Below are 26,112 nucleotides of genomic sequence, written 5' to 3'. Positions count from 1 at the left end.
AAAGCGCAGAGGGAGAGTATTTGTCTTTATATATATATATATATATAAAAAAAAAATATATATATATATATATATATATATATATATAAATAAATAAATATATATACAATTTAAAATACAGTACACTAAGTACACTTCGGTTGGGATTGCAATGCCAGTGGGCGGGATCTCGATGATTATAATCCCAACAGGGGAGGATAAGAGCTGGCAAACAGCCACATGCAGCCTACCCAAGTACACTGATAACCAATGCAGCCGCATTAGCATAAAGTCACAAACACAGCTGCAGCAAAAGATGCAAGGCAGGCCACAACTGCCTCCGATTTAGAGGGAGTATACCACCCCCGACCCCATCCTCTCAAAACACCCACCTCTTTTAGGGCTACTTCCAGAAATGCAACTCACTCACTGGCACCAGCTACAGTGGGCATTGTGTATAAGGTGCACTACTACCTGTGGGCATTATGTGTACATGCAGCACTACTACTGTGGGCATTATGTGTAAAAGCGGCACTACTACTTGGACATTATGTGTATAAGAGGCACTACTACTGTGAGCATTACGTATAAGGGACACTGCTGTGTGGCATAACGTGAATAAGGGGCACTACTACTGTATGTGATGTTATGTAAATAAGATTGTGCTTCCTTGTGGCATAATTTGAAATGTCAGTATTATTGTGTGGACATGCCCCTCCCTTGTGAGACCACACCATTTTTTGTGGCACATTATCCCTTTGCAAAGTATGGGATGGAGGGTATAAATTTATAGCTTGCAGGGGGACTCCGGACACCCTAGCACCGGCCCTGGTCACATCATTCCTACAGTATATTTGCAACTGTGTTTTTTATGATATACAGTATGGCAGATAAACTACTTGATTTGCCCACATTCCTATGATTTATGTTTTCTCTTGCAACTTTGAAATTAAGTAATGACCATCAAAGTGGACCACCATCACCTGCACACCATAGAGGCAATGATGTGGGTTGATCCATTATACAGCCTATAATAGTATCTTGTTGGCATATGATGGAGCCCTGAGAGCGTATTGCTGGGGAGATATTGTAGAAATGTTTGGGTTTGCATTGTTAGTGGTCAGCCTGGTCAAGACCCCATGGGACCTTAAGTAAGACACTCGTTTAGGCCCATTTCTCGTCACCGCTTCTCCGGGCCACTCAGTGCTTATTGGGCTTTAGGCAGGAGCCTATGCTAACTGATGGATGATTTGGCTTTGCTAGCAGTCTGTCATTGTAAACAATCTTATGTTGTTGGAATTTATCTGCTTACAATTCAAAATGCGTTTTCGACAAATAGTACATGTCTCTTATCCCATTATTAGAGACGGTAAATAAAGCAGGATTTCAGTTTCCTATATTAAAAATAAATGCAAAGCTGAGTAATGAGGCTTTATTTCAGAGATATAAGTAATTCAAGAGAAAGTAGAATTTGTTTAGGAGTCTTATGAGGGTGATGTAGTAGCCTACAAGATGCAGGCATTGGTGACATTCCGGCAATGCCTGTATTTTTGTAAAGCAACAATAATTTAAAAGGCAAATAATAAATGGATCAGATCCCGATCATGTCTCATGAGCAATTTCTAAGAATGTCAGATTTTTTTTTTATTGAGATATTCACTTCACCTTAAGCTTGTATTTTCTTGTGACTTTAAGAGGATTTAAGACCTTATTGAATATTTAATATCAGGTGCTTAGCAATTACAGCAGGTAATAAATACATATGGTACTGTATGTGTAACTATATGGTATTAAGTAAGTAAATGTGGGTACACACTAGGCGATGTGCTCTGTGAGCGACATCACCTAGCGTGTCCTCTCCCAGCGGGCATACACACTGTGTGATATCGCTAGCAATGTGATGTCATGTCGCGGTCGGGCTGTACATGCAGCTTTGGACGACAAGTCCAAATTGAGCTGCGTCTACTACCGACACCGAGGGTCATTGACGACCCACAGGGCCACGCATCGGTCGTCGACCGCTCATATACACTGGCAGATATAGTAAACGATATCGCTAAGGAGGGGGGAAATTAGTAATATCTTTTACTATATCGCTAAGTGTTTATGCACCTTAACACTGATGGAAGTCCATGGGGGGAATCCTATTAGCAGCTGTAATTTTCCCCTGCTAATAGGTTCACTGGGGACTCTCCAATTAGCCCTGATGCGGTGCGCTCCTCCCCCTGATGCAGGCACTTATCGGGGATTGCGAGATAAATGGCCACCGGAGCCGCGATAATACATGTGTTATCACACGATCGTTGTCTGTTTCAGCCGATAGATATGACCTCCAATTGGATACCACGATAATAACCATCGGTTAAAAATCACAATATCAAGCTGTTTTTATCATCCGAAAACGTCTCGCTTCCAGTTGGATACCCTCCCATGTCCTAGAAATATTAAACCTGGCAGTATCCTGGAATAACACCTCACTTATGAGTGCAGCTAATGATATCTGACACCACCAGTTAGTACCAGAGGAATGTAATACCAGTGACCTTGTGGTAAAGAAAACAACTATGGTTGGTTACATGTAAATGCATTCGCAGTTGCAATTTCACTTGCTGCGCAATTGAGAAAATATGCAAATGACTCAGGTGCTGTCTTCTGCTTAGAGACGCCTACTGCAAGTATCTAATATCCGCCGCTTACATACAAAAGCAGATACACTGGACATTGGGGTAATTCAGACCTGATCGCTTGCTAGCGTTTTTTGCAGCGCTGGTATCAGGTCAGGACTGCACATGCGTATTCACCGCAATGCGCAGATGCGTCGCACAGGTACAAAGCGGATCGTCGCTCAGCGATGGGTTTGTGCGAAGAATCCATTTGCACGGGCGATCACAAGGAGATTGACAGGAAGAAGCCGCTTGTGTGTGTTAACTGACCGTTTTCTGGGAGTGGTTGGAGAAACGCAGGCGTTTCCATGCATTTGTAGGGCGGGTTTCTGACGTCAATTCCGGTCCCGGACAGGCTTATGTGTTCGCAGCGTTGAGTAAGTCCTGGGCTACTCAGAAACTGCACAAGATCTGTTTGTACATCTCTGCTACACATGCGTTCGCACACTTGCAAAGTGAAAATACACTCCCCTATGGGCGGCAACTATCTTCGCAGCAGTGCAAAAAAATCCTAGCGAGCGATCAGGTCTAAATTAGGCCCATAGATCAGCCGACCTTTGAACATCTGAGTAAGTTTATGCTGAACGGTCACTCAGACAAATCGGCTTAAGCAATCGGATTTTACCAATCTGATCAACTGTTTTTGTCCTGTTACCAGTGTTGGAGGTTGGCTAATGTTAGCGTGTACGGCCAGCTTAAGCAGTGGGGTTTCACAATCTTTATTTAAAATGACAATAATATTGATTGCAAAGTTATTGCCTTAATTGTTATTGTTGTCTTAAACCCTGCAGGCAAAACATCTTACTAAATATAGCTCTGTTCCTATAATGTGTAATGTTCTTTTTTTCATATGAAATAAAACAAGCCGATTCAAGCATATATACCTTGAAACATTTATTGATGCACACTTTGACCATGTATCCTCACTTGTGCTGACGTGATGTGTGTGCAATAAATAGTAAGCTTTAGTTACGTTTCTGCTATAAACACCTTATTGAATTTAATATATATGTGATATGATCTGCTTTGTAAATCCAATATGGGGAGGACAGCACTTTTGAAACACTTGGGCCAGATGTATTAACCTGGAGAAGGCATAATGAAGTGATAAACCAGTGATATGTGCAAGGTGATAAAGGCACCAACCAATCAGCTCCAATATGTAAATTAACAGTTAGGATCTGATTGGCTGGTGCCTTTATCACCTAGCACATATCACTGGTTTATCACTTTCTTATGCCTCCTCCAGGTTAATACATCTGCCCCGCTATCTGCTAATATTGCGGGCTACAGAGATAAGCAAACATATGTATCGCCAGTTGTTGAAGAACTACGTCCCGTTCCCTGGCAAGGTATGCTGGGACTTGTAGTTCCATGACTGCTGGCGAACCAAAGGTTGCTCATGTCTGTTCAAAGAGCTGGTTCTGATTACTGTCTACTGCCAGCAGCAAATAAGTCCTGGAAATGTAACCCAACGTTCTCTCAGACCACGTTCAGCAGCCAGTTCTCTACATATTCACTATTCAGTCAAGCCTGTTCTACTTACAGACAATTTCTCCATACCTAAGAACATTCATTATCTGTTCAATTTATAATTATATATTATAATAAAAGTACTAGTCAACATTCATTTTCCAGTCGTCTTATTTAGTGGGTACTCTAGAAATCAGCAGATTACACTGAGTATTATACCTATACTGTAATGTCATTTCAGATGTTTTCAAACATTAATTATTCCAACTTAATAGGCATTTTACAATTGGCAGATATGTCTCAGAGTGAGAATCACTACAGCTCTATGGACCTGTCTGGCTGAATTTAGCATTTACATCATGAAACTCCTTTTCATGAAGCTGGTAGAAAATATAAATATTTGAAGTACTTTGCTTTCCTATTCTTAGCTTTTCAACAATATGCAGTAAATCTTATGTGCCACAAGGTGGAGCCATAATCATTTCTATAATATACAGTACATTATTTTGTACAGGTTTCTATGCTATAACTACCATACACAGTGTAGGATTTCTTTATAGAATTTTTAAATTATTTAAACTATGTTATTATTACTGCCTGACAGGACATTTTTAACCTTCAAGATGAAGGAAATGAAAGAACACATATATAACATGGCTTACGTAGGTCAGATGAATCAAAAACAATTGATTATTTGATTTCATTAGTCTTAACTTGCTATGAACCTGGTAACAAACCATCAGGAGCTCTGGGAAGTTGTTTAGACTGTTGTTAAGAAGAGATGTGTTTGATGCAAGGTCATACTTCTATAACACATAGCGAAGGGAGAATTACATAGTAACTACTGTACAGTGTGGTCTGTAATAGAATTCGCACACGTGTGTAGAGAAGCATGTATTGAATGTTGTGTGTGTTCCTTGTAACACCAATGGGAATGCAATATTTTGCGAAAGTGTTGGATACTTTATTTCTTGTTTCATTGCATTCTGTCTTATAAGGATGTAAAACCTCCAGGAGTATACTTCAAGACATTATTTCCCCCCAGCAGAGGGGTTCCCTAACAGTCCTTATTTTGGGGAGAAGCAGTGACGGGTGAGAGTTGTGTGATCAGGGTACAGCATGAGATGCCATTTGTCCAGCAGAGTTGCGCTCAGGCTGTGCACTGTGGTCATTATACGTGTTCCTCTTCATGTGCCCACTCACAGGACCTCTTGATGCTGCTGGGAAGCCTCACTGACGACCTGTGGACATAAATTGACATGGGTTAGTTGTAAGAGGGTTACTGGATAATTGTGAGGCCTGAGACTGAGCAAGGAGGATAGTAAAGGACAGGAAAATAATAATCTGGTTCCCAGAAGTACAATACATTCAAATGCAGTGTTACCTAGCTTTAGGCAAGACGTGGCTCTCCAGCTGTTGTGGAGCTACAAGTCCCAACTCTCCCTTCTTCTTGCATTTTTTTATATGACTTCTTTGGTGTTGAAATATTAAATATTTTGCCTCAGCAGAGTAAAACTATAAACATCTCTACATAGACAGCGACTCCACCAAGTTCAGGCCAAACATGACATATTGTATTGTTATCACCAGGGCCGTCTTCAGCGGTGATACTGGGATTAGCCAGGGGACCTGGTCTGACTAAGGGGTAATCCACCTGCCTTCCAAGGGGGTAGCCACACTCAAAATGATATGCCCATGTGACTCGCAGCATATAAAGAAAGCTCCGGCAACTAGGCCCTGGTAAAGCATGTCAAGGCATGGCATGCTTTGCCATGCCTCACATACATCCCAGTGGACATGGTTGTGGCACTTTTATTATGATGCTGTTAAAGGTTGTCCATGCATGTCTAAAACCCATTTTAGCTAGTGCTGTCTTACCAGTATACATTTAATACATTTATATATTTGTGGGTGCAGAGCAATAACAACAGAATCTGTTAGGAGATATGTGGTGTTAGGTCAAGGATTGAATGGTAGGTCCTTCATGTACTGTAGCTGTGTTATATAAGAGACCTTTCTGGGCACATATTCCTATAAGAGACGGACAGCCACGCTCATAATTAAAGTAATAAAGGTTTGGTGTTTTGAGCTACTTGGTATAATTTAGGTTTGGATGTTTTGTATGAGATTAAGGCACCTTTTTATTAATTAATTCTGCCCTTAAAATATGTAGAAACCACTGTTAGCGCATGTTTAAGGGCAGAAGTAAGTATCCCAAGAATGTCTCAATTAGGAAAGCAGGAGATATCTTAGCAGCCATCCCCATAGTTTTTGCAGATCCTATCTTCATATTGCATTAGCTTATTAAAATGGGCAGGCCTCTCCAGAGGGTTGCAGGACGTATGCATTGCATTGTGTATACACAGCTGGAAAGCCCAGCATGCACACTAGTCGAGAAGGTACCTGCAGGTAGAAGTAAATTGGCAGAGGTTGAGATCACTTTACTTCTTCCTGATTGCCAGGATGGACTCATATCGGAGTCCGTATCCCAGCAATATAAATTGATGCATTTAAGCGAAAAAAGAATGTTTATTGCCATGATACTGTATGTGGCAATAAAGATTCTTAATATTTGGGGAACTATTATACATAAATATGACCCTCGGGGGTAGAACCAGGACCTGGGGGCAGTTTTGCACTTTTAAGCCCTCATTTACAGCCTGCTACCAGTGAGTTTAAGAGTGTGCATCTCTCTCCTTCATAATACTCTCTCTATCTTGTTAAACCATTTCATTCCGATAGCCACAGTTTTTACCACGGGAAACCTGTATCTTTGTTTTCCAAATTCTCAACTCCATTTCCCGGGATTACCATTTTGCTATCGCTACAGTAAGTAAAAAGGCTTAGTGAAAGCTAAAAGTTCATTATTATAATATATTCTCACTGGTATTAATTTTAACCAGGGATTGGAAAATGAATAAGCAAAAAGTGATAAGATAGTGTCAGATAAGTTAATAGGGTAGTGGCAGAGAGAATTGTTTATAGGTCCTTACCTTGAACTGCCCTCTCTTCTGAAGTGAAAGCGCTGGCAGTGAGAGGCAGTGGTGGTGTTAGTGTCTGTGCATGTATCAATCAACAAATTGAAATGTGAACAGATTGGACCACAGGATGCAGAAAACGGACAGTGATAAACTATAGGAGTATTAGCGAGAGTAGGTGCGTAGAGTTTTGTGAGATTATTGTGAAATCAGGAACATTGCATGAAGGAGACACTGAGTACATGACATTGGGAGTTAAGTGGAAGGTCAAACCTATAGTGAAAAGGTGAAGTGTGTGAAGAATCAGAGTGGTGTGGCCATGAAGGGGACCAGGGAACCAGTACAGAGAATGACACTTACCAGGGTCCTAGAGGAACAGGAGGGTGCTCAGTTCTGCTGAGGCAATGAGAATTTATGTGTGTGTAATACAGAGGAAACATGAATCATTAGGCATGGAAATAGATGACCAATGAGAACCTCACAAATCACTTGTTCCCTATTTACAACCCTCATATTTCAATATGTGTAGTGCACCAAAGTGAACAGTGACAAAAAATATTTATGAAAAACTACTATACAAACAGTTGTACACATTAGCGGCCTAATTCAGATGCAATATAGCCGCAAATGCGCACAGCTTCGGAAGCCAGAATTATTGTCTTATTCTAATGCAAATGTCATGCGTATAGTCGCACCACCAACTGATTATCCATCCGCAGCCATATCTGTCACCGTTAGTACTGGCACCTGTCACATGCTGGGTGCAAGAGGCTAGAGATACACCCATGACACAGACTTTTCTTTCTGTGCATTTGCAAGGTAGCTGCCCATTTCACAGACGGACAGATCTAGCCATAAACGGAATGCAACTCCATCAAGGTGCGTATGCATAGTGTGGCACTCAATTGCTTTTGGCAACAGATGCGCAGTCTGATAATAATTGCGAGGATCATCCACAACTGGAGATGTGCCCGTCTCAGAATGTCAACAGATATTATAGATACAGGGGCTCATTTACAGGGGGTGGATTTAAACTTTGAGTATATGTAGGAAAAGATGCACACAAAGAATCTACATATGTGGATATGTATTTATGCATCCCAACTGGCAGGGTTAATGCATAGCCAATTAGAAGCAGCTATATATGTTACTGATGTTCCAGTAATTATCCTGACTGAGGTGATGGCATGTCTCCCTGTGACTCACATACAGTAATTTATGGGTCTCTGTCTGTAACTGTCCATCTTTACTACAGAGCAGCTGTTGTGTCTTTACTTTTAGAAACTCTCCTGCAACAGCTGCTGTGTTCCCTCACACTGAGAGAGTGTTGCGTTTGATTGCGTCCTGTGTGTGTGTGTGTCAGTGTGTGTTCAGCGATCCCTATAAAAAGCATCATGACAACATGTAAATGAGCTGCTCTGAGTGACTCAACAGAAGGTTCAATGAAGCAAATGTCACATGGCCAGACATGAGATGGTCAGGGGCCTTGGACTTTAGTTTTGGGGGAAAGGTGGGACAGTTAGGGGCCCATTTCTCAATTATCAGGTTTTAGACCCAATAGAATATCTACCACCACTATTCACGGCAATGAGAAATTCTTTACTGCCTGGATTTATTAAAAATTACATACAGGGACTGGCATAGGAACTCATCCCTGCGGTGTTTAAAGTTAGGCGATCATAGCAGCAATCACTTTACTTTATGCTGCGGGACCTACGGTGCATGTGCGTTCATCAGATAGCGCATGTGTGAGTGGTTGTTTCCTGAAATATGTAGCCCGTAGGCTACAATGGCCCACACCATCTTATAAGATGGTATTAGTGAACAGGACCAGCTCTGGAATGCTTCAAAAACTTGGTAAATCTAACAATATAGCAGCCCCCAGAGAAACCTACGGGAGCTGTTATTTTGATCAGGAACAGGGGAAGCACTTTCTGCTGCAGAGCCCCTGTAATACATCCAGGGGATATTTATTTTTTGCGAGTATCTGTCTGCTAAACAGTAATGTCACCAGCCAGGCTTATATAGTTTACCTAAGGCTAGTGGTAAATGGAAAGTCTCCTAGGTACCAGCACAGCCGGGGCAATAGATATTTGTAAGATCCTGATAACTAACTTCTTATAATTGTGCTGGAGCTTCCGCATTTGCCAACAGAGGGAGTTGGCTATAAAGCCCTGAGCCTGTTGATCATATTGAAGGGAGGTCACAGCATGCCAACAACCGCTGTTGCCGCTGCCTTTCACTTCAATTTAGGAGGCCTCATTTATTTAGGGCACAGGGAGGTTTGTTTCTTATTGGGCAAAGACCACCTTTGAAGGCACGTATGTGCCCAAGTGTAACAGAAAGGGTACGGTTATAGGAGGATGATCCCTGCAAACCTACAGTAGGTGATTTCTAGGTTGTTGTGATGTATTGATTATCAGCTGATAACAGGTCTCTCACCTCTCCGTCTCGGGTCTCAATAGTTTTGATCATGACTGTTTTCTTGGTGTGCACTTCAGATCTCTGCTCTGGGCTGGTCTCTGTGGACAACATACAGAGACCGTAAACACATGCAGTTGCCATAAACATGTACAGTGACACCCAGTTACACCGCCGTGGTGCTACTATACTGTGGCTTTTCTTACTGGCACACAGCAGCAGGGTCTTGCTACTCATCTGTGTATCATCCCATGTAAATTACCTTTGAACTGGGCTACTAATATGCAGTGATAAAATATTCTCTCCCTCCACCCTCCCTACATTCGTTCTTTTCCATTCCTGTCACAGAAACCCCTTACCCTGCCACTCCTGGCATCCCCCTGCCATTAACCACCACCCCTTTATGTTAAATAGAGCACAACATGGTTCTATCTTTTTTCTATAAGACTATAAATGCCTCTAGGGTAGATCACTTTGTTTATATATTTATATTTATCTTTAATGATTTTGTTAGTACATAAAACAACAACACTAATTGCAATAATTCTAGCAGACTTACCTCTGAAGCTCACTGCAGAATATGTCTGGATGGGAAGTGTGATCCTAAAACACAAAATTGTTACCCGTAGTTTAATTATGTTACTAATTGTGTAGAGATATCCTGTAATAGAATAAATATCTATCTTATAGAATACAGTATGTCTCTTTGTAACGGACAGCAGCAACACAGATTATACTGTACAGTACTGATACTATATATCTTTAGCAAATAGATTATATACAATAAAACATTTGTAAGATATTCTGTTAAATCTAGGAGCCAGGTTTTTTTTATATGAGACAAGTAACTGCATCTATTGATGTGTTTGATGTACAGTATACTATAAAATTTACATTACAATTGTATAAATTAACAGCAATGTTGAATGGAAATCATGGAACAATTATACCAATTTGTTCATTATAGAGCCACAATATACTGTATATATGTAGGTATTTCTCCATATGTTTTATGCTTTGGTCCCTAAGGCCTGATGCATATTAAAATTCTGTTTTAAATCCTCTCTGATTTATATTTCAGTTCTCTGCTTCAATTTCTGGTATTTCACATTAAGTTGCTGTGGTCCTGGATTATCTAGCTCTGACTCCCTCACCTGCTCTCCTCTCCTTCCAGCAGTTTACGGTAAGTGGCAATCTCAACATCCAATGCCATCTTGACATTCAGCAGGTCCTGATACTCGCGAAGATGTCTCGCCATCTCATCCTTCAGGTTACGGATTTCCTCCTCTAGCCGGCCAATGGAATCCTGGTAGCCAACTGCCTCTCCATTGTACCTTTCCTCCATGTCCCGCATCTGGCGTATCAGGGAATCATTCTAAACAGGTAAAGGACTATATCAGCCAATGTTGTGGAACAACAGGGAATGTTCCGAGCCGATTCCAAATATCCGCAGTAAGCAATTACATTACAGGTTTTGTTTTTTTTTGTTTTTTAGAAAACGTGTTGTTCTTAAACAAAGTAGGTTCCAGTAATAATTACTGGAGCACCATATGTGAGCTGTTCCAGGGAGAAAAAAATATTGTGGAGATAAATTGCACAACATAGGGATCAGAGAAACTATTACCCATCTTCTTACCGTATGTTGACATTAATTATTATGCAAGATTACATTAGGAATAGGCTGCTACCTATATTCACGTCGACCTTTGGGGGTCATTCCGAGTTGATCGTAGCTGTGCTAATTTTAGCACAGCTACGATCATGTTCCCAGACATGCAGGGGGACGCCCAGCACAGGGCTAGTTCGCCTCGCATGTATGCACAGCGGCGATGCTTTTGCACTTGTTGAGTAACTCCCGGCCAGCGCAGCTCCTGCGGCTGACCGGGAGTTGCCCGTCGCTGCCCCTGGTCGCAGCGGCTGCGTGTGACGTCATGCAGCCGCTGCGGCCCGCCCCCTCACAGTTCGGCCATGCCTGCGTTGGCCGGACCGCGCCCCCAAAACGGCCGCCAAACGCCGCCATGTCGCCCCTACCGCCTCTGCCTGTCAATCAGCCGTCCGGCATGCGCCTCGCACTGTGGCACCGGCGCATGCGCAGTTCTGACTCGATCGCTGGGCTGCGAACAACCGCAGCGAGCGATTGGGTCGGAATGACCCCCTTTATGTTACATGCAACGTAATATATTTACTGAGAGTTGGGAAAGTGACTAAACAAGCAAATGTGACTAATCTGGTTATGTATGTGCTCTAAAAATATTTATTTGCTTTTATGGGCATTAGAGAATTGGAACATAAGAAAAACAGATTTCTGTACATGAACAAAATAATATTTTAACTCCATGGCTGGTGGGCTGGCTGCGATTTGCTTTGTATGAGTTATATGACACCAGATCACATGATGTCCGCTACGTGTAAACTCACTGTTATAATAACTTTCTGCAATGGTCTTTCCATTATAGAACATGTTCATCACTGGCATCTGGTCTAATACTTACTGTTCCCTTGAGAGCATCAACCTCGCAGGTGTAGGATTGAATTTGGTGGCGGTATTCCATCAGCTCCTGCTTGCTCTGGCGCAGAGACTCCGTGTTTTTCTGTGCAGCCTGGTTGAGGTCAGACACCTAAACGAAAATAATATTTTACAATTTTATTGTGAAATCCAGAGAGTTAGTGATCAGAATGTATCACAGAAATACTGGAGTAGACACATCATTTGAAATTAAAACAATTTATAAAGTAGTAAAGGAGATTTCATGTAATGTCACATGCTATATGTACTATAGGTAATGCTTCTAATAGGCAACCTCATATTCACAGTCACAGATAGAGCTCAACCATACAGTACCTTGGACTTGTACCATTCCTCAGCTTCTGATACGTTCTTGGCAGCAATGTTCTCATATTGAGCACGGATGTCTCTGAGGGCTGCAGTTAAGTCTGGTTTGGAAACGTCCAATTCTACCTGGACCTGTTGCTCTTGTAGCTGTGACTGGAGATCCCGAATTTCCTATGAATACACAAAAGTATCCACTCAATAACTAGTGACCCCTGGGCCTTCATTGATAAGTGTTAAAATTTTCTGTCATTCATCTAGAGGTTATCTAAGCAAGCTATGATTATTTATCTGGGCTTAGTATTTAATATCGGCGGTCGGGAAGCTGGTGGTCACATGACCAACACCGGCATCCCAACATTGAAGATCCCGACTGTGGATGGGGTAAGTATTTCTACCCTCCTATACCCTAACCCTCAAGGGGTGGCGGCTATGGATAGCCCTCCGGGAGGTTGGTGGCTATGGCTAACCAGCCCCCTAGTGCCTAACCCTAAACCTCCCCGCCACCCCTAGCCCACACCCGGTCCCATATACTCACCTTCAGGATGTTGGCTGTCAGTGTACCTGCGCCGTCTCCTGAGCCGTGACGTGATTCCGGCATCAGTCACGTAACCACTGATTCCGGCATCAGTCACGTAACCACTGGCATCACAACCGCCAGGATGCTGGACGCATCCCATTTATCTCATCCCATGTGTTTTGCAGATCATTGCATCATTTGGTGCCCAAACTTACCTCCTCGTGAATCTTTTTCAGGAATGCAATCTCCTCCTGCAGGGACTCAATACGCCTCTCCAGGTCAATCCGAGCCAGGGTTGCAGAATCGACATCCTGATGGATAGAAAGGTGAGGAGATATTGCATGAGAGCACATCATATAACTAATGGGGTATATTGGTGGCTATGGAGGCTTGATTAAGTTGGAAGTAAACATGACTATATATGTTAGGGGAAGACCATGGTCTAAGACATGTTGTACGTAGCAGGTTCACACATAGAGGGATCTCAAATATTAGAAATAAATCTTACCGCTCTGAAGGCTGACAGATTATTCTCAGCATCCTCTTTAAGCTGGATCTCCTCCTGCAACCTGAGAAACACACAAATCCGGTCACAGGAGTTATATAGCAAGGCTTTTAAAAAAAAGAAAATAGCACTGTGGCCAAGATACCCAGCTATACTGGCCCTATGCAGTAAAGGTTAGCTTACCACTTTGCCGGGACAGTCTTTGTAGATTTGCTCATGCGCAAGCTAGCTCACAAATTGGCAGTAAAACTGAAATCCCAGGATTTTCAGTTATAGTGATAAACTAATTACAAAAATAAAATCTAACAAATAAAAATACAGAAGTCTAAACATAAAATGTAACAGCGATAAACCTGGGATGGCGACTACAGAACCAGTATTGCATTGGAACTAGTTAAATAGGCTTCCCCTGGTAACGCTGATGTGGGTTACTGCTGGCGATAGCAGTGCTATTCTCAGCAGTAATCTTATTGGCCCAATCACAGGTAAACTACCCACTTTTGTATAGGTATAGAACTTATTGCCTTTTCATAAATATGCCCTAAAAATTCTAAATGTCTTTAAGACTCTCAAAGTCTTTCAACTGAAATGTTTTGAATTGTTCACTCAGAATTCATTTTCTACTAAATGGATTGTGGGGAAAAAGTCTTATCTACCAAGAGACATACAGGAGCAGTAATGTTCCCAGTGTTGTGCAGGATAACTGCAGGGATTTTACTGAACTCTGGGTCACACGTACAGCTGGATAATAACTGGGTCCTTCCTTAATCTAAATATACATTACACAAGTTATTTTTACAATACTGACCTTATGCTCAGATGCCATTATCTGCTCATGTGCTTTGTACATTAAGACGGACATGTCCCTTTAAATGAGTGCTGCAGCTATTAATATGAGAGATGGGTCAGAGACACAAGGAGATGGCTATTTTTTATGATGAAAGCAGACAGGAACAATCCTCAGAGAGGTATACCCGCTGCTGCTGTCCTATTATGGTCATTGCAGCATTGCCCCGTTATTTTAGGAATGGGCATGAGCTCAGCCCAGAGAATACTTTATACTCCTTATGAGAAAATATCCCCCAGCTCGCCATATAGGGAGCACACACAGGGATATTTCCACTGTCTGTGATATCTGTTCTTCCTCAATGTCGTTACACCACTAACAGAGACCTGTGCTTACTAGTGCTGAGTTTCCTAGGTAATGGGTTGAAATTTTGGCCCAACCCTTGTGGACCTTTAAGGCTGTCTTGTGTCAGCTCATATCCCAGCTGCGTCAATGAACAAGAGGACAGTCACTCACTCTATCTCTCTATAGTGTTTAAAATATGTCCATCTACTGTATGTCAATTATAACTGGGTGAGAATCCTAGTTCCTTTTACACATATAAGAATCCAGAAACTACATAGATTTTAAAGGCCAGGAAACGGCAAAGGTTAAGGAATAAGAGAAAAGGGGAAAAAAATATTGTAGTACAGTCTGAAAATAAAGTTTTCCCTTATTCCACCACCGCGATGAATCCAAATAGGTGTATCCGTCACCTATTGTTTTATAATATGGAGGATGTGTGCCCTACTCACATCTGAGAGGGGTAGATCTTTCTCATAAAGGTTTTTTTTCCACTTTCCACTTCAAACAGGTGTCAATATCTCCTACAGGGCCACCTCAGTGATGTATATGGGGTCGTGATAATTGAGCGTACCCAACTTACTGCTAGCAGGGCTGTATAAATCTCATAAAGGTATCTTTACACCAGTAATAAGAGAGTTGACAGATATTGGGCGTACCCAATTTACTGTTGTTTTTCACATAAAGGTATCTTTTCACCGTCATGCTACCTAGCCATAATTGGATAACTCCTAAGGCTGAGAGACTGATAAGGGATAACCATCTACCTGCATCTGAAATTCAAAAAACAGGAAAGGAAAAAAGAGGAGTGACGGTGAAAATATACCTTTATGTGAAAGACAACGTATTGACAACAGTAAGTTGGGTACGCCCAATATCCTACATATTATAAAACATTAGGTGACGGATACATCTATTCGGATTCATCACGGTGGTGGAATAAGGGAAAAATTTTATTTTCAGACTACTACAATATTTTTTTCCTCTTTTCTCTTATTCCTTTTCCAATTGGGAAATCGAGCCACGTGGGATCAGGACTTAAAGTTATTACGAAGAGTCCATCATCGCCTCGTCATTTAAAGTGGTCAGCACCCCTAGGACTATATAACATCACGTGAACACTGGTCCATATTATGTATGGTGAGTGGTGACTCCATGTTTTTGTTTTAGTGAGCGCTAATTGTGGTTGCGTTTACATTATTGTATTCAGAGTTCTCAATCGTGTGTGTGGTGACACGCCATTAACACAGTCGCAGACTGCAGCTCCTAGAATGCGCAGAAGAATTCTCTTTAGTCTTGTTACTTCTGGCAAAGGTTAAGCGTCCTATTTATCAAGCATAGTTTTTCCCCCCATAAAATTATGTAAAAACAGCAGTCCGTTATTGGCAATGGGGACTTTGGGCCTATTCAGACCTGAACGCTGTTGTGCGAAATTGCACAGCGGACGATTATCGAATGACTGCGCATGCGTGTGGATCGTAATGTGCAGGTGCAAGACCAAACTGCGAAAAAATCCTGAGTCTTTTTTGATCGATACGAACGCAGGCTGATTGACAGGAAGCAGGCGTTTGGGGGTGGTAACTGGGCGTTTTCTGGGAGTGTCAGGAAAAATTCAGGTGTTCACAAGCATTTTCTGGGAGGGTGTGTGACGTCAGCTCCGGCCCCTGTTTGTATCGCATTGTAGGAGTAAGTCCTGGGCTACACACAGACTTCACATAATGAAAAAAACTTTCGATGGTGAGTGAGTTGCAAATGGATTTGCAGCTGTCCGCTGTCTGGCGAAGTTTTTACACGATACACGCATGCATTCGCACACTTGCAAGGGGCGTGTTTTCACTCCATGGGCGGCGGCTATCTGATAGCAGCCCTCTGCAAAATCGCAAAGCAGTGATCAGGTCTGAATTAGGCCCTATGATCTGACCCATATGTAGCTTTTTGGAGATTGGCCTTGTTGGTTTACACCATCTTCAGACGGAGTAAACCGCATCTAAGGAGGTATATTCACAGGAGAAGGATCTTATGATGTCTCACCTTTGGCCGGCTCTTGGAACTCACACTGCGCTCATGCACAGTGGGCCTAATTCATGTTTGTACACAATGGGCAATTATCACGCAACAGAGCGATTATCAGCAGACTGCACATGTGCCGCGATGACAGTACACATGTGTCAAGGTGCTGCTGCGATCCAGCTTGCAATAAGGGTTTCACCACAAAGTGATTGACATAAAGTGATCATATGGGAATGTCACGGGGAATGGTTGGGAAAATGCAGACGTGTCATGACGTTTTTGATGCATGTATCTACTGTCAGCTGTGGACTGGTATGTGCAAAAACATGAGTCGCTACTGCTGTGTCCAATCTGCATAGCCATAGGGCTTCTGTTAACCTCAATGTTTATCGTTTTTGCGCGTGAGCTGCAAATGTGTACGCAACTGCGAATGAGTCTGTGACAGCTCTGGTAGGCGTCTCTTTTCCTAGGCGGCAGCTTCACTTGCTAACCTTAGCAGTTCCATAGCCTAGAAAATCCCAATTGCAAATACATTTGTGCATAAACATGAATTAGGCCCAGGTTCAGATTTAATGGAGGAGTCTTTCACAAATGGGAAAAACTCTTTCAACGTGGCTTGGATCTAACTCGCAGGGACAGCGGTTACCACTACCGCTGTTCCTGCGGGTTTTGTTTAGTACAGTACACAGAAAATTAAATTTGTTTAAAATTAAAAAGTCTGTTGCGGTACGTACTGTTATTAATCGTGGCATTGCCAAGATAATTAATACATAGGCCCCTAAAAGCTGCTCTTTTAGGTGATAAATATTGTTATGCTGACTTGTTATTAGCTTACCAGTCCAGAATGTAAGGTCATGTTCTGTCATTTGCTGCGGGTATATACTTACACACCTCATTTGTGTAAACTATGGTCAACCAATCACGCTGACAGTAACAATACATGGCATCTTTAACTGTATGACTCAAAAATGAAGTCTGCATTCATGGTCTGTTCTATGTTTGTTAAAGCTGCCGTGTATTGGAGTAGGCTTTGTCGGACTACATATGATATACCGACAGCGGCATCCTGTCACGGCAGTGAGTCTCCTCGTGGGCTTGCTACGCTCACCAGGCATCGGGCCCAGTGTCTTGCTTTGCTCGCCACAGGTTCTGTTCCCATTCGGTTGCTGGGATGGACCCACTAACCGAGTGGAAATACCCAGCGTTTGTTGGGATTCCGGGCATCAGTATTTCACCAGCTGTCGGGATTCCAGTGTCTGTATATTGACTGCATCCCATTTTGTCCTAGCATAGCACAGAGTGTTGTATAATGGGCATGTTAGCAGACTGCATACATGCACCTTTATAATGTCTAGCTTAAACTGTATAAAGGTTTAGGGGCCTATGTATTAATCATTTCAGTGGATCTTTTCATTGTAAAGTTACCTCACAGGAACAGCAGTAGCGACAACCGCTGTTCCTGAGTTACAGCCCAGTTATATTTGGGAAGTCTTCCACAGTGTTTGATTTGGGAGTCACTGGAGGCTGCAGGAGAGGGATTGTAAAATCCCTGTCCTGTGAGTAAGCCTGCGTAGGCTTAAATCAGTTTACGCCAATGAAGGATGGCGTAAACCTATGGGGCCAAATTCCAAAGAGTTTTGCTGTTCAGAGTTTGTTACAATAGGGTCAGACCATAGTCCACATTGATAATAATAGGGAACTGTAGTCTACAGCGCTAATTAACATTCTGCAGTAGATTTCTGTTAAAATTCCTGCATTAAGCTGTTAGTACATAGCAAGAATACATACAATAATGCAGAAACTGCTGTTATTTTTATGAAAAAGGTCTTGATAAATAGGCTCCTAAATGAGATACTTATCTCATTTCATTGTTAGAACTTAGGGCCTCGTTCAGACCTGTTCGCTCGCTAGGGTTTTTTTCAGTCCTGCGTTCGCATAGTCGCCACCTATAGGGGAGTGTATTTTCGCTTTGCAAGTGAGTGCGAACGCATGTGTAGCAGAGCTGTACAAACAGATTTTGTGCAGTCTCTGAGTAGCCCAGGACTTACTCAGCCGCTGCGATCACTTCAGCCTGTCCGGGACCGGAGTTGACGTCAGGAACCCTCCCTGCAAACGCATGGACACGCCTGCGTTTTTCCAGACACTCCCAGAAAACGGTCAGTTGACTCCCACAAACGGCTTCTTCCTGTCAAACTCCTTGCGAACGCCCGTGGGAATGGATTATTCGCACAAACCCATCGCTGAGCAGCGATCCGCTTTGTACCCGTTCGATGCGCCTGCGCATTGCGGTGCATACGCATGCGCAGTTTAGGCCTGATCGCCCGCTGTACGAAAACGCAGCCTAGCGATCAGGTCTGAATTAGGCCCTTAGTCTATGAGAGTGACAATCTTCTGAATGCCAGTAGGAGATGGCAATAGAGATTACGTTACTAAATATCACAGGGTATATATACAGTAGTATGTGTTTCTGCCCTTTCTGTAGGACAGTCAGTGTGTGGTATCACAGGGTATATACAGTAGTATGTGTTTCTGCCCTTTCTGTAGGACAGTCAGTGTGTGGTATATGTGACATTCAGACTTCTCGTGAGAGATGAAATATAGCACCAGGGATTGCTTATTGGTATAAATAGTTGCCAGTTACTGTACCTAGAAATGTGCAGCTGTTGCTGCCTTGGACACGAGATTGCATTTTGTTACATAGTAATTGTAACAGTGAGCTCTGTGCTACAGTGAGCATGTAGTATACTGTATGTCTGTAAAACATACAATTATGGTTCATTATTGTGATCACGTCACTTCAAATGGAAATAATGGTCTTGTGGTTGCTGAATTAAATCTCCCATGATCTCTAGCTAGCTGCATGTATTGGCATTATGGTAAGTGTAGTTCAACATCAAGGGTCTCATTTACAGTTTGCAGTATATCCTGTAAGCAGGCGCAAATTTGCACCTTGGAAAAACCATGTACTGCTGGAGGTGGTGGCCTGTTTTACATTTGTAGACATTAGAGTTGGTATGGCCAGCACTATGCAAAGGTTCCTGGGAGAGGTTCCCTCCTTAGTAATGTCTTCTTGCACATGCATGTTCTGATGACCTTGCATGCGCAGTAGCACTTCCGGCCTCCGAAACAGGAATAAAATGATTTACTTTTACACAGCGCAGGAATGGGCCCCTGTCCATGCGTGTGATTTGTGCAATAACCGGACAAACCTTCATTTCTAACTGCCGCAGTACAGATGCGTCCCGCCACATTGCAGCGTTCTGTAGCATGACTGAGATACATACAGGACGGGGCATGCCGCCACATACGTATCACTAGCCTGCTCCCATTAGAATGAATGGCTGGCAGAAGCGTACATACGCACACGACCAATGGCTCCCATTCAAAAGACAGCATAGCAGCGCATACGCCCCACTATGGTGGGAGTGTCGATAATTTACAATTATGCTCATATATGTGGTTGCTGGGTTACTGTATGAAAAGAGTGTTTTTGTCACGCTGACATGATTCACAACGGGATACTGTGACCCTGGGGTCTATATTTACTAAGCATTGGATGGAGATAAAGTCGCTGGAGATAAAGTAACAGCCAATTGGCTCCTAACTGCCATGCCACAGGCTGTGTTTGAAAAATGACAGGTGCCGATTTTATCTCCATCTAAGGCTTAGTAAATAGACCCCTATATACAATATGTGTGGAACAGAGATGTTACTTTGCTAATAGTAGTAAAAAAAATAATACTGTTCTTCACTGAACTGTCACCTACACATATTTAGGCATAGTTAATGTTCTGGCGGTCAGAATACCGACGCCAGGATGCCACCCGTCGAGAATGCCAACAGTTGTGCCAGGGCTATTCCCACTCGTGGGTGTCCACGACACCCATAGAGTGGGCCACCGAGCCCGCAGTGTGGCGAGCCCGCAGTGGGTTTTCTAACGCTCACCCTACTGCCGGCATTATGGCGGCTGAGATCCCGCATGCACGGGAATGGCTGAGAGTCTCAACAGTATCTGCATTAATGAATAGCAGTCACTCCCTACAGTATGTAGAGGATTAGGTGACAGTCACTTCCCACAGCATGCACGGGAAGGTGTTATAGTCAATCAGCAGAGTATACACATTAATGAGGGATAATGTACAGAAATGTGCAACACTCACTCATCACAGTACATGGGTGACAGTCACTCACCACAGTATATACAGGAATGGGTGACAGTCACTTACAGCAGTACGGCTGGGTACACACTGGAACGATGTGTACCTGGACGATATGCCATCCGTCAGGTCAACATATAGTATCTACGGGACACTTCAGAATGATATAATGAGGGACGGGACAATCCCTAGCTCTGTCACACTGCAAATCGCTGCATGCAATGTCTTCTGGTTGGATGTGCAGCATGGCTGACTGGAAGACATTGCACGAGGCTGCGGGTGTGCGCCAGGGACGTGCGGTGAGCTAAATGGCTCTGGTGGCACTGGCTAGCACCAGAGCCAGATTTAAACACAATATATGAGGCAAAGGGTACATGTGGGCATTATACAAAGGTGCAGCAGTATAAACTCCTGGAAATATGGTGAGTTTTGATCAGAGATGTGCTGAAAAGATAAGCAGAGAGGCACTGCCTCACCTGCCATAGACCTTTTACTCCGGAGTTTTAGCTATAAAAATGATTAGAATAATGCAAAGAAGATATTTCAAACATATTCTTTGTGTTTGTCATATATTTTATACAGTCAAAACTCTGGTACAAATGTTAGTATGACAGGAAAGGCTCTGCCTCACCTGCCTTACCCCATCGCACGCCACTGGAGTGCGCAGATTGGCCGTACACACTTAATGATCTGGCCAATATGTCGTTCCAAATCAGTCGTAAACGACATATTGGGCCAAGATCGCTGTAGTGTGTATGTGTACCCAGCTTAAGTACAGGAATATGTGGCAGTTACTCACATTACATAAAGAATTAGTCACAGTACATGCAGCAACAGGTGACTGTCACTCACTGCATTATGTAGAGGAATGGGTGACAGTCACTCACTACAGTATACTAAAACTGTATAAAATTGTTATATTATCTGAAACTCAAATTAATACTTTTTATATTAGATTTGATAGAATCATTTTGTATAATGTTTTTTACTTTAGCGTTTTATATAACAATTTACAGTTTTAATAAAAACATATTTTGTACTTAATTTTATAGGTCTTTATTGAGGCAATTTAAAGTTTCATCAGCACACTGTATAATATTAGTATGAAGTCACTCACCACAATATATAGAAAAATTGGTGACCATCACTCACCGCTGTATATACAGAAATGCCTGACCGTCACTTACTGCACACACAGGTGGCTGCCAGTTACTGCAGTATATACAGAACTAGATGATTCCTAGCTGTGCACACAGGAATAGATTGCAGTCACTGACACTAGGACATGTGCACAAATATATTCTTCGTCTCTCACTGAAGTGTACAGAGCTGTGCAAGGAATCTGGTTACCCTTCTTCTGGTGTCACATGTGCTTTTTCCTCTATCCTTTCCCAAGTACAGTAGATGTCTAAAGCAATCTTATTAAGCTGTGACATTTGTGTCTGGGTTAGTAAAACATGTTTTGCACTGAAATTGTTGAGACGTTAAGTTCAGTAGAGGAAACAGAGCATCTGTGACCCTGCATGGCTGAGTCAGATGATGGTCGTTTGGGAACGGGAGACGGTTACTCTCAGGAGTGCAGAAGGAGATTTCCTGAAGAGGTTTTATCTCACAGGTCTCAGCTCATCACATTCCCATTAAACTACCAATGTGCCGGTACAATTGGGAAACAAGAACTTTTTAAAACATACCTAAGTACCACCTTTCCAGCTAATATGGCTGGGAATATTACCATAACATAATGTAAACATTTATGCCTGCACCCTCCAGCTGTTGTAGAACTGCACATGCCCTGCCTTTATTTTAGCATGCCTTAATAGCAAAACTGTGCGCAGGGCATGCTGGGATGTGTAGTTCCACATCAGTTGGAGGGCCGTAGGTTGAAGAACCAAACGTTATCATAAAGCAATTGTTAAGATTAGGGAATGTATTGTTATCTCCATGATTCATAGGGATAATAATATTTCTCTTTTGTTACTGATTTCAACTATTAATTAAGTCCGTAATTCAAGAGATGAACACCACAATGTAGCTGTGCTTTTAATCAAGTCTTGAAAAATGAAAGGTTTAGGAGCTTGATTGTGAGCACAAATGCCATCTTCAGATGGTGTTAGCCAGCTACTTCCTTTGTCCACAGGGTACAGGCTGCGAAGAGGGATCAATTTGGATCCCTCTGTCTCCTCCAGCCCTCAATGCTCAATACTGTAACAGAGCTGGGATGGAACCTGGCAGTGTAAATTTTTGCCACCACTACTAGCAGCAAAAGAGTCGTGTTGTGGTTTCCAGGACAGCTGCTTGGTAACGAGGTTGGGGACACTTTTAATGGCAAAATGTAACATCCAAATACAGAAAGGGAAGATTTTGTTTAACAGTTCTAAACATTTTGCACATTTCAAACGTCAAGGTTAGGAATTTCTAACAAATGCTGATTTTGAGATATGAAAACAATGACCACATGTAGGGCCTATTTATCAATTTAGAGCTAAGTGTCCCTAAACTGCATGGGGCCCTGATAAATAGCCCCAAAACCTGTTCATATCTCTTCACGAATGGGAACATTGGGTTTAGGGACACTTAGCTCTAAATTGATAAATAGGCCCTACATGTGGTCATTGTTTTCATATCTCAAAATCAGCATTTGTTAGAAATTCCTAACCTTGACGTTTGAAATGTGCAAAATGTTTAGAACTGTTAAACAAAATCTTCCCTTTCTGTATTTGGATGTTACATTTTGCCATTAAGTGTCCCCAACCTCGTTACCAAGCAGAATGACAATGTTGGTCACAGCCCTTATCATATACTGTACTATAAAGTCCAGAAAGTGGAAATGTACAAATTCAGTGGAATGGCGAATCAAAAGAGGAACTCGGACACTGTACTGCCGAAACTGCAGGGTTTTGTGTCACAGCAACTTCCACAGCAAAACTCTACACACTCAAAATTTGACCATAACTTTATTAATCTCCACCCTCAGTTTAGATGAGTTCCTGGAAAAAAAAAACCCCTAATATTAGCATTTATTGCTATAGTTGTTTATAAAGAAGGATGCACATGGACTGATCTTATCTCGCACCTCAAGAGTTGAGCGATAGGGTCATAGGCAGTTTAAGATCATAGGTTTTCATCAGGAGGTCAGTGGCTTATGTGTGTACATTAACAAATTATATATACTGTTCTCTGAGAAGATTCAGATTCTTGCATCTACACGTTCCTGGGAATGTGAGACCCTTATATGGTAAGTGGTTTAGTGGAGGGGGGAGCACAGAGATGTACTGGTAGAGATACAGTGCAAGACTGGAGGAGAACAGATGAAATAATACACGTAATAGTGAGGTAGGATTAACCCCTCAATTTCCTACACACTTAGTTTTAACTTTCTTTCTGTCATTGCTCCTCACTCTCACCTATATTACTGGTGCCACTTTTCTTGCTTTTATATTCCCCTCACCTCTCAACTAACATCCTTTTTAAAATACTTACAACTACTTTGATTTAGTGCTGTCATTTACTCACCTCTGCTTCAATTTCTGAAGGTCATCTGCCAGGTTATCTCTTTCCACCTCCACCCTGGACCTTTGATTAGTAATGATGTCCACTTGGTGCCTCAGCTCCCTCATCTCTTCCTCATACAGCTCACTGATTCTTGTTGGCTCCTTGCCTTTGATTCGGTTGACTTCAGCGACCAGGATGCCATTCTGCTGCTCCAGGTAGCGTACTTTCTCAATGTAATTGGCAAATCTGTCATTCAGCTCCTGTAGCTCAACCTTCTCATTGGTTCTTGTCTGCAGGAATTCCTGGTTCATTGCATCTGCAAGGCTAAAGTCGAGAACATCTGTAGAGTAGCTTCCTCTTACTGGGGTGATCCGTGATGCCCTGAAACTGGAGAGACTTGGGGCTGCTGCGGAACGGGAAACCTGGTATACTCTGGAGCTCAGTGAGCTGGCAGAACCTGCTTTAGGCCCAAAAGAGGTTCTGGTATATGATGGAGATGCACCGCCGAAGGTGCGGCGGTAAGAAGACACACGTTGGCTGGATGAGTATGACTGGCTCATGGTTGCTGGTGGGTTTGAGGCGGAGAGCCTGGAGTTTTGGCTCTGAATGGATGAAGATCCTCAAAGTGGTATGAATTGACAAGACCAAGTACTGGTCTATTTTATGTCCCTGGCCAGTGACATCAGGTCCCACCTCTTTCTGAAGCATCCACTTCTTCTTATGACACCATCTCCAGCCCCCTCCATCCCACACATCTCACACACACTTTAGTATGGATCATGTGCAGTTGTCTGATTAACAGCTGCGTGGCTCCACAGGACGGGAAGAGAATCAGAGGGATGGAAATAGATGACAGGCAAAAGAAAGAAAGTTTGTCAAAGTCTAAAACTACTTTCAGTTTTACTTAACCCTGTAGGACATCCGGTAGGACCAAATGTAAACTCCTGAGGACTGTAGTCTTGATATGCATATTTTCCAGACATTCGTGCACCAGTTAGGCTATTGTTTTACAACTGTTAACCTGTATTTGTCTGGAACAGAGACAAATCTAAGAATGAGATGACTTTTTGAAACCCCACACATGGCACATTGAGAAGTTAAGGGTCTACCCTGATATTCAGTTCCAACCTCACCCCCCCCCCCCCCCCCCCCCAAAAAAAAAAAAAAAATCTGAAGCCTTTAATTAGAGTACTGTAACACTTTGCAGTACATTTTATTTTGGAGTTCACTCATCACCTAGGGGTATATTTACTAAAGTGTGGGCTTACAGAAGTGTTGTTGTTGCCCATAGCAACCAATCAGATTATAGCTATTATCTTTTAGAAGGTGCTAGATAAATGATAAGTAGAATCTGATTGGTTGCTATGGGCAACATATCTACTCCTGTAAACCAGAACCTTAGTAAATATACCCCCTAGTTTATTTTTTAATAATAGAATTAAATGACTAATATTGTCTATTTAATTGCCTTTTTCTGTGGATGTTGTAACCTTTTTAGAGTAAATCACATTTTAGCTCATTGCGTAGTTGTACAGAGTGGGAACATCTTAATGTAGTGAGGAGCATAACAAAGTTTGGAACATTATCTGACCTCACCGATAGGCATATTTATCACAATCCACATTTTTAATGCAGATGTGCTAAAATAAGAATTTACTTACCGATAATTCTATTTCTCGTAGTCCGTAGTGGATGCTGGGAACTCCGTAAGGACCATGGGGAATAGCGGCTCCGCAGGAGACTGGGCACATCTAAAGAAAGCTTTAGGACTATCTGGTGTGCACTGGCTCCTCCCCCTATGACCCTCCTCCAAGCCTCAGTTAGGATACTGTGCCCGGACGAGCGTACACAATAAGGAAGGATTTTGAATCCCGGGTAAGACTCATACCAGCCACACCAATCACACCGTACAACTTGTGATATGAAACCCAGTTAACAGCATGATAACAGAGGAG

General features: G+C 42.4%; 1 protein-coding gene across 2 annotated transcripts; it reads right to left on the bottom strand.

Moving 5' to 3' along the window:
- Nucleotides 1-5,057: 5,057 nt before the first annotated feature.
- DES (desmin) lies at nt 5,058-24,921 on the bottom strand. Of its 2 annotated transcripts, XM_063933851.1 has the most exons (10): nt 24,179-24,921; nt 13,373-13,433; nt 13,080-13,175; nt 12,357-12,518; nt 12,007-12,132; nt 10,669-10,889; nt 10,074-10,117; nt 9,536-9,615; nt 7,454-7,486; nt 5,058-5,356 (listed from the first exon to the last, which is right to left on the bottom strand). In XM_063933851.1, the coding sequence occupies exons 1-9, from the start codon at nt 24,715-24,717 to the stop codon at nt 7,481-7,483; spliced, it is 1,335 nt and encodes a 444-aa protein (XP_063789921.1). In that variant the 5' UTR covers nt 24,718-24,921; the 3' UTR covers nt 5,058-5,356; nt 7,454-7,480. The 2 variants fall into 2 exon arrangements, with proteins under 2 accessions (XP_063789921.1, XP_063789920.1); XM_063933850.1 differs by lacking the exon at nt 7,454-7,486 and having other exon boundaries at nt 24,179-24,919.
- Between the last annotated feature and the right edge of the window lie 1,191 nt (nt 24,922-26,112).

Source organism: Pseudophryne corroboree, chromosome 7, assembly GCF_028390025.1.
Source record: "Pseudophryne corroboree isolate aPseCor3 chromosome 7, aPseCor3.hap2, whole genome shotgun sequence".
Lineage (NCBI taxonomy): Eukaryota > Metazoa > Chordata > Amphibia > Anura > Myobatrachidae > Pseudophryne > Pseudophryne corroboree.
The sequence above is the reverse complement of the archived record's forward strand: the minus strand, read 5'-3'. Positions and strand labels throughout refer to the sequence as shown.

Excerpts from the sequence above, each read along its gene's own strand:
- DES (XM_063933850.1), bottom strand. The coding sequence starts at position 24,717 with ATGAGCCAGTCATACTCATCCAGCCAACGTGTGTCTTCTTACCGCCGC. Across the intron at positions 13,434-24,178 it reads CTTCAGAAATTGAAGCAGAG|GTTGCAGGAGGAGATCCAGC; the intron begins GTGAGTAAATGA and ends TGTGTTTCTCAG. Across the intron at positions 10,118-10,668 it reads CTGGAAGGAGAGGAGAGCAG|GATCACACTTCCCATCCAGA; the intron begins GTGAGGGAGTCA and ends TTTGTGTTTTAG.